Source organism: Ammospiza nelsoni, chromosome Z (assembly GCF_027579445.1).
Source record: "Ammospiza nelsoni isolate bAmmNel1 chromosome Z, bAmmNel1.pri, whole genome shotgun sequence".
Taxonomy (NCBI): Eukaryota; Metazoa; Chordata; class Aves; order Passeriformes; family Passerellidae; genus Ammospiza; species Ammospiza nelsoni.
In genome coordinates this window covers 4,592,684-4,602,043 of record NC_080669.1, presented here as the reverse complement: position 1 = coordinate 4,602,043, position 9,360 = coordinate 4,592,684, and the positions used below count along the sequence as shown (strand labels likewise).

Sequence of the window (9,360 nt, the reverse complement as noted above, 5' to 3'; positions counted from 1 at the left end):
AGATAATGCCTTACTAAGTGCTACAGTGCCTTACGAAATTCTTAAGGGTGTATAATGACAGAATGCTTGAAAAGCAAAAGAAACCAGTTTCCCAGATGAAATATTCAGATTTCTGTACTCACAGATGTGCTAGAACGTAGATCTTGCACCTATGTAAGAGGTTTTGAATGGCAGCCATACAAAGGACATCCTACACCTACCAAGTGTGCTCCAGCATTATTGGATGGGACAATGACATTTCAGGTCCTCAGCACATGCCAGTTTCAATGCTGACCTTGGATCTCTCATCCAGAATTCACAGGCAGAGCAACAGACGAGGTAAAAAAAATGCCTGGTTTAATTGTAAAAAAGTTTTCACATGGAAAAAGCTTCAGATAAAGGATGACTCATAACTTTAATTTAGCTTTAAATGCCTGCTATTTGCAAACCAAACAAGACATTCCCTACTCCCTGTGTTACCTATAAACCAAATCACCAAAGATAGCTTTCAGTTGAACAAAGCATGCCTAGGCGATAAGGGGTGAGAAATATTTTCTGCATCATTATATTACTTACACGAACTGAGGGAGAAATGGCAACGGTCCCTACACAAACACCACATCGAAACTTGGACTTTAGTAGCATTCCAAAGGCACATTAGGACATAAAAAATTGATATTTCCATTTTGTTTTAACTACTACAAAGATCCAAAAGCCTCTTGCGTGCTGGTTTTTTTTTTTTCCCCCTCAGCTTTATTGTGCACCACATACACCCAAATTCCTATCTGACAGACACTACGAATCAGCTGAAGAGGAATCGCTTCTTCCCTTTCATCCGAAGAGCAGCGAGAAAACCAGGTCCCGTTCACCCAGGCACTAATGTGGAAATCATCTGTTTGCCGCGCGTTCCTGCGAGGCAGCTGGAACAACGAGGTCCCGAAGGAGAAGCACCACGGGGCTGGCGGTGACCCGGGGCGGGCTCGCCGCCCCCAGAGCTGCGGCGCCGCACGCGCCGGACACCTCGCAGCAACGCGTCCTCAGCCCCTGCATGGTCAGCCTTCCCCGGATACGCGTGCATTCCTGCAGGAATCCTGGCTCCTCGTGGAGTGACTGGGCTCCCAGGACACAGCAGGTTTCAAGAGAGAACTCACTCCGTGCGGGTGATTAAGCGGAGTTGTGTGAGCGCATCCTTTAGTCTCCGATATGAGTTTATTTCTTTGCCCGACATTACTGAGTGGGTTTTCCTTTGCTCACACTGAGGTGGGTACGCCAGCTTGCCTAAGAAATCCAAGGCAATGAAGATGGGAATCCTTAATTGCTGAAAAGACTGCTAAAAAAATGAAAATAATTCTAGGATTTGTTATCATCAGATGCACAAGGTCTTATGTCCTCAACAAAACTACGTCCTCTAAAAAATCATTTAAGCTGAGTTACTTTAAAAATCATAAATTACAGTTTTACCCATACAGGGGAAATAAGGAGCAACTCAACATCCAGAGCAAAAACTTTTCATACACCTTTTTCCCTAAAAAGAGATGTTACATCAGCACTGCACTTACACAATCCTGTCTTTCAGAGTCTTGAGACTACAAGCATACTGCCACCACCCCCTCCTTGCCTTGGTAAACTCAACCACCAACAAATACCTAATGAACTTCCTTTGGCCATGTCCATACACAGAAAAAAACTAGAGCAACTGTTCAGATAAAATATTATAGGTTTATTTAAAACTTATTTTCACCGTGAATATGCAAAATACAAATTCCAACAAAATGTTCATTATTACTTCGTAGTTTACAAATATACAAAATAGAAGTTTGCTTAAATTTATATTACATATTTATTATGTAAAGAACTATATAGAAAACATTTGTTCTGCTTAAGGCATATTTGGGAATAAACCATTGTACAAACTATTGCACATCGAAACCACAGTGCATTACAGACTGTCTGCATAAAGTTATTTTCTTAATAAAAAAAGATAAACCAGGGTTATTCACCTGATTTAGGTCATAATTGGCAATCGGAAGATAAAAAATAGTTCCTTGTCAGATATGCAGCAGTTTGAGAACTTTGGCTTCCTGTTTTTGGTACCTCTAGAACCAACAGTCACTAAGCACCATGAAATAGGCTTTTAAAATATAATTCTGTACCTGAATTTTTCCTCCTCTTTTAACATTGTAATGGCTTTTAGAAGGAAAAAGAAAAAAAAAAGAAAGTACAAGATGACATGTACATCTAATATTGCATTGAAAGGAAATTAAGGGAATGTAATTTCCCTGTGTAATATCCCCACCCTCCGAACTACATACAGTCTGTTTAACCCTGATATCCGTGACTTCCAGTCACTCCTTGGCATTCTGTAGTCCAGAAATAATTCAAGTTGGATTTACAAATGGAATGATAGAAGATCCAGTCATTGACCCCCAACGTCTTTGGTTCTCTTAAGTGTATAACTATAAAAAAAAAAGAAAGTTGCAATGTCCATATGCAGTTATCCCTCTTTTCCACTCTTTGGAAGACTTCACCTCGATTATCTGTAGTGCTTAAAATGAGTTCTCCCCGTCTCGTGGAAGACAGTCCTTGTGCTGTAAATACTGAATCTCTGCGGCAGTCGGGGGGAAGATCCACTGCTTTCCCAAGTCAGAAGTGCCTCTTCATGTGTAAGGCGAGGTGGTCCGACCTGGAGAAGGCTCTGTCACAGCGCTGGCACTGGAAAGGGCGGTGGCCCGTGTGTTTTCTGTAGTGACGGGTGAGTTCATCGGATCGGGCAAACTTCCACCCGCAGCCTTCCCAGTCACAGTGATAAGGCTTCTCACCTGTGAAAAAAAAACCAAACCAAAAAACAAGCAGTGAAACACAGGAATTTTGGGGGTTTTTTGCGGCTACCACTTGTAGCACCTTCTTTCAAGCAGCCCTAGATAAATCAAAGAGTGGTCAAAAGCAATGAATTCCATGAAGCAGCTGCAAACAAACTAGAAAGACTAAAAGACTGAAACAGCAACATCTTTTCAAGGTGCTATGAAATGCTAGTGTCACTTAAATGTTCACTGAAATGCTCATTTTCACTGCCTTGCACACCAGGCTTCAGAGCACCTGAGTGTGTATTTTTGCTGGCGGTGTTACACAATCAAAATAGCAACCAGAAATAGCTCAGCAGACAACGTATTTAGATAATTGTAGGTCTCAAGAATGAAAAAACAGCCGGAAACTGTTTTCATTAGCTCTGCCTGATTAAGGACTCAGTCTTACTAGTGTCTTCATTATACAAAAACTACTGTTGATAGCAAGATGAGCTTCCCCAACAATTATAAACTCCCTGTCCTACACATCCTGGGGATGGTGCTGACTGGCTTGAGGCAGATTTTCACTGATCACTTGCCCAATTTTTTTTCCCCTTTCTGCCATTACCCGAAGACATAGCTTAACTATGGCTGCATCAGTGTGTTTTCCCTTTCCCATCTCCCCTTCAGGAGAAAGTTTTGAATCAGGTTCACAACCCAGGGATTCAAATTATACAAATTCCCAGGTTATTTAGTCACTGTTACGGAATGCCCATGCTGGTGAAACCCGTGTGCTGTACCTGCTTTCACAAGCTCAGTTACTGCAACTCTGCACTCAACTGCAAAGTTAGAGACTGTGCTCACACACACACACACACACACACATACTTTGGGAAGATTTTATCCCAATTCTAGCACTGGATAATCGACAATTAAACTCGGCTGGTGCAGGGGGAGATGGTGGGTGAGGCACCTCATCGGTGCTGCCAGCTCAGCTGAAAAAAACCCTGCTCTACAGGGAATCTATCTCGGTTTTCCCAAAAAGGGAGTAACAACTTGTAGAGGTGCACAACCTCTTGCCCTACAACCAACCAAGAGAGGGGTGCATGTGCAAAGCACTTCACCAGCAAAGAAAGCAGTTATCTTCGAGAGAGGGTTGTTATCTTCGAGAGAGGGCTGCTGCCTTCTCACAAGTGGGCGAACACAGTCCGGAGCAACAAATCCCTGCCGGCTTCCAGCTACCTGCTAATTACCTAGCCACATAGCAAGAGAGAAGGAACAAACTCTGACTTGGCAAGAAACCCACCCGCTCCCACATCTGAGTCACTCTGAACCATTAAGCAAAATGTCAAGCCAATAAGTGAAGACTGCTCAGGACTTCACGTAGCCAAGGGGGGAGAAAAAAAAAAAAAGCCCGGAAACCCAGCAAGGAAAAGCCTTGTCGCTTTTAACCCTTCCACTGTCCGGTGGGGTCACACCCCGTGCCCCTCAGGCCAGGACATCCCCCGGACCCGGCGCTGGGAGGACTAACCTGTGTGGGTTCTCAGATGCGCCTTGAGATGAGAGCTCTTGGTGTAGGTTTTGCCGCAGCCCGCATAGTCACAGGTGTGTGTGGCCGTCCTTTTCCGAGGCCATGACCGCCGTCCCCTCTTGGGCTTGGTCTCCTCAGGCAGGCAGCTCCCCGGCGGCATCAGCTCTAGGGGCGGACAGGGAGGAGTGAGCACGGCCAGCGCCCAAGCCGGGACAATCCGCAGCCCCAGCAGCACCGCGGGGACTCACCTTGGTACTGCAGCGCTCCGGGAGAGAGCTGCTCGGGCAGGAAGGCGGGGTAGCCCGGAGCCGGGGGGTACCCCGGCGGCAGCGGCGGGTGGCCCAGCCCCGGCGTGGCGGGGAGACAGTCTCTGCCGCCCAGCATCTCCTCGGGCCCCAGCGACGGCGTACTCCGAGCGGGCAGCGGCCGGCTGCCCAGGGCGAAGTCGTGCTGGGGGGCTCCTCGGGGGCTGCTCCCGTGCGGCGGCGGCGGGGCCAGCGTGCAGGGCGGCGCGGCCTCCTGCTTGATTTTGGGGCACATCCGCGGCAGGGAGGTGTAGGGAGCGCCGGGGCCGTCGGCGCCGGGCGGCGGAGCGGCGGGGCCGCTCTTGGGGCTGAGCCCCGGGTGGCTGTAGTCCCCCACCGCCTTCACCACGAACTTGCCCTGCAGGCTGCCCAGTGGCGGCAGCGCGGCCGGCGCTGGCAGGTACACCGCGTCCAGGTCTGGCCGCATCAGCTCGGCCACGAAGCCTCCCGAGGGGGACACGTCGGTGATGTCGGCCAGGTTGAAGGGCGCGGCGGAGCCGGCGGCGGGAGCCCCGTCGCAGCCGCCGCCGCCGCCGTAGAGGAGACCGGCGGGCTCGGGCCGGGGCAGCGGGTAGGCGAAGGGCCCGGCGGGGCAGGGGCTGGCGGTGGGGGCCGGGGTGGCGGCGGGGGCCACCACTATGGCGGCGGCGGCGGGCTCCTGGTGCATGAGCGAGTTGGAGAGGATGAAGTCGAAGTCCAGCAGCTCATTGAACTCCTCGGCGTCGCGGCGAGGCCCGAGAGCGGCGGCGCCTTCCAGCTCCGACGGCGGCGTCTCCACCGGCCGCGCCGACAGCGCCGGCGGCGGCCGCTTCAGCTGCGACAGCTCCTCCCGCCAGCGCTGCGGGGACATTCGCACGGCTCAGCGCCGGCCGCACGGCGCCGCGCCCGCCCCGACGGCCCCCGCCCCGCCCGGCCCCGGCCCCGGCCCGTCCCGCCCGGCCCCGTCCGTGTCGCGGCGCCGCGGCGCCGATACTCACGTTGCCGGGGCCCGCGGGCCGCGCCGCCTTCTCGCGGCCCGCGGCGCCCGCCGCGAAGGTGGCGATGGAGGGAAGGAGCGTGCCGCTGAGCGCCATCTCGCACTCGCCGGGGGGCTGCCTGCGGTGGGGAGACACAGCCGAGTCAGCCGGCGGCCGGGCACGGAGGGGACGGAGGCAAGGAGGGAGGGAAGGCGGCAGCCGCAGCCGGCACCCACCGCATCCGTGCCGGGGCGTCCCGCCGAGCCGCCGCCGCCGCCGTGGTCCCGAGCGCCGGCGCGGAGCACAGGGAGGGAAGGCGGCACGGACGCGCCGTCCAGCCGCGCGGAGCCGGCGCAGCGCCGCCGCCGGGGCGGTGCCGCGGGAGCGCCGGGCTGCTGCTCCTGCTGCTTCTTCTTCTTGTAGCTCTGCGCTGCGCTGCGCGGGGCGCGGGGCGCTAGCGGCGCCGCGGGGACGAGGAAGAGGAGGATGAGGAGTTGGCGGCGGCCGCCGCCCGGCAACGCGGCTCCGGCACCGGCAGGGCGGCGGCGCTAGGCGTTTCCCGAGGAGCCGCGGCCATGTGGGGAGCCGGGCAGGGCGGACGGGGCGCGGTGGTGCCAGTGGGGAAAGGAGGGCTGGATGGAAGGAGGGATGCGCCGGGCGCGCTCCGCCGCCGCCGCGCCCCGCTCGGCACTGCGCGGTCCTGTGGCCGCCGCTCCCTCTTATCACCTCACTTGGCGGGCGCGCCGCCCCCGCCGCCATGGCGACGGCGACAACAAACGGACATGTGGGGAGAAAGGAGGGGTACGGGGCGGGCCGGGCCGGCTCCGGGGAGCGCACCGAGCGAGCGGCGGCCCCGCCCCGAGCGCCCCGTGACGCGGGCGCGGCGGTGACGCGGGAGCGGCGGGGCGGGACGCGGGGACACACGCGCCGGGATGCCCGCGCGCCGCGGGGGCTCCCGCACCGGCGGCGGGGAGGGAACTCCCGGCGGGAATGGTCGGGAAGGGAGGGACGAAGGGAGGTGGGACGGAGCATCCCGAGCGGCCGCCGGGGCGCTCTGCCTGTCCGCCTTCCGCCTAGACTTGCATCTTCGTGCTATTTTTCGTTTAGTGTACTTATAAACTTTCTTTTTATTTATTTCTTCTCTACTTTTTCTTTTCCCTTTTTTCTTTCTTACCTTTTTTTTTTTTTTTTAATTCTTTTTTCTTTTCCCATTTTTGCTCATTTTCCGAGCCGCCCCGACGGCGCGGTCCTTCACCTGGCCCGTGCCAGCCGTGGGCTATTCTCGACTCCCCCATCACCGGGACCGAGGAGCCGCGGTCGGGCAGCCCCCATTCCCGGGAGTGGATGTAAGGCTGGGAATAGTCCGTAAAATAAAATAAAATCTAAAAAAAAATAAGAAAAAGAGATAGAAATTAAAACTACAAAACAATCCCCAAATTTAGCAGAGCCCCGAGAGGAACCGCAGAGAACGGCCCGGGCTCCTCCAGAGGGCAATGGCGAGCCGGCGCCGCGCCCCAGCGCCGCGCATCCCCGACGGGGCGGGCCGTGTCCCGGTGCTCCGGGATGTGCTCCGTGCAGCGGGGAGCCCGGTGTGGCGTATCCCGGAGCTCCATGATGCGCTCCGTGCAGCGGGGAGCCCCGGTGTGCCGTGTCCCAGAGCTCCATGATGCGCTCCGTGCAGCGGGGAGCCCCGGCGTGCCGTGTCCCGGAGCTCCATGATGCGCTCCGTGCAGCGGGGAGCCCCGGCGTGCCGTGTCCCCGCTCCCCCGGCGCTGTCCCGATCCCCCCGCTGCCCCCCGGCCGCTCTCCAGAACTGGTCGGGCCGGAGGGGTGAAGTCCCAGCGCTGCGCGATTTGCAAACATGAGCCCGAGTAACTTAGGATGACTAAATTAAACCCTAAAATAATAATAAAATGCCGGGCTTTATTTTGCCGAACCGGTTTTACCGGTTTTGTGTTATGAATGTTAATAATTAATAACTCTGGCGCTAAAAAGCAGAGCGTTGTATTTTTGGAGTTTTTTGTTGGTTTTTTTGTTGGCTTTTTTTAAAAATTCTGCTTGAAGTCCGTGTCCTGGCAGAGGATGTGCCAGGAACCACAGGTACAGAAAGGATTTGTGTGGGGAGATGAAGGCTGCTGAAATGCAGGACGATGCCCAGGAAGGGAAGGGAGGCACAGTCCCCGTTCAGAGGAGCAGGGCTGGGGGTCTGCTCAGCCCCCCGAGCAGGTCCCAGCTGTGACTCCCAGGCAGAGCTTGTGCTCTTAAGACTCTCTAACAACCACTCTGAGTATCCAAACTGAATGCAAACCTCCAAACCTCCCTTCTTGCTTAGTCTCAGGAGAAAGCCACTAATGTGGTTGGAGATTTGCAGCTCTCTGAACATTTCTTCCCCATCAGTTATTTTTCGTTTTGTTTCCTCTCACTGTAAGTTTGTTAATTTACAGATCTCCCAAGCAATGCAGCGTTTTCCTGGTCCAAATTTCAAGCTCGGGATCACTTGAGGCCAACATCGAAATTAAAATCACATCCCTTATTAGAAATAGGAGAACAAGAATGCTTCAGAAGCAGATAAGTGATCTGATATCTTTGAAATAAATGCCAGAACTTCATGGGTTCCAGGAAGAGAAGTTTTGAATATTGCGGACTGAAAGAAAACAGGTTTGCTTTCACAATCTTTCATTAAAATAGATTTGATTGCCATGTTTCTGGATAATTCAGGCAGACACGTGTGAGGTATGTGAAGATTTCATGTTAAAAAGATGTGGCCCACTTTCATCTGAGTCTTGATTTTTAATTGTGTAGTTGTTGGCAGGGTGCTTTAAAAAGTGGATGTTTGTAGGAATTGGTAAGTCCAATGACACCTGCACTTGAACATCCCACATAAAGATCAACACATTCTTTTTCTCACTAATGAAGAACAATAGTGATTTCCTCCCTTAAATGATAAGGACTGAGATTTAATGGTCCCAAGAGTGGAAATTAAATGCATGAAGTTTGCAACTGCTCACAACTAATGCTTTCCCAGCCTACACAGCGACCTCAGTGCTGTTTTCTTAGGACAGATTTATTTTAACATGCCTTCTGTCGCCAGCTGACCGTTTCTCCCAAGTCTCAGTTTGCTCCAAATTTCCCAATTTTCTCTAAAACTTTCCTTCCACTAACTCAGAACACAGCATGTTTCTGTGCTGTTCAAAGCCGGCTTTGGGGATTGCCTAACTCAGATAGAGAATTGCACAGAATTTGTGTCCCCTCTTGCCTTGGGATGTGCAATGACATTTTTCCAGATGATGATGCTGTGCTGGGACAGAAGGGAATCTGCTGCAGCCCTGGCTGTGCCAGACTGCTGTGGCCTCTGTGTGTTTCCCTCCCTCCTCAGGTGGAAGGAGGAGGTTTATTCCACATTTACCACATCTCACTGTGGGAGTGGGGTTGCCCTAGACTTGCCACTGCTGCTGCTCACCCATTTTGGCAGAGGAATTATTGCCTGGTGCAAACAACTCACATTGGTGGCCTGAGTGTAGAGCAGAGTAGAAATGACTGAGTGAAAGGCCTTAGTGTGCAGCCTGAGTCAGAATTTCTCTAAAAAACTGGTCACCTGTGTGTATAAACCACAAAAGGCAGAGAGAGAGAAGCCAAGGAAGAACGCAGGTTTCTGGAGCAGAGACAGTCCTCAGGAAATGGCATCACACATTGAAAAACATTAAGAACATCAACAAGAAGAAAAAAACAGTCGAGCCAATTGTGCCTGAAACAAAGACCAATCTGTTTATCTTGATATGTTTATTTTAAAGCTTAAGTTTGGAACT

At 53.0% G+C, this 9,360-nt stretch overlaps 1 protein-coding gene across 1 annotated transcript; it reads right to left on the bottom strand.

The window, feature by feature from the left end:
* Positions 1 to 1,678: 1,678 nt before the first annotated feature.
* Positions 1,679 to 6,222, bottom strand: KLF4 (KLF transcription factor 4). The gene is made up of 5 exons (XM_059492875.1): positions 5,791 to 6,222; positions 5,576 to 5,693; positions 4,542 to 5,436; positions 4,294 to 4,458; positions 1,679 to 2,798 (listed from the first exon to the last, which is right to left on the bottom strand). The coding sequence occupies exons 1-5, from the start codon at positions 5,793 to 5,795 to the stop codon at positions 2,623 to 2,625; spliced, it is 1,359 nt and encodes a 452-aa protein (XP_059348858.1). The 5' UTR covers positions 5,796 to 6,222; the 3' UTR covers positions 1,679 to 2,622.
* Positions 6,223 to 9,360: the final 3,138 nt, after the last annotated feature.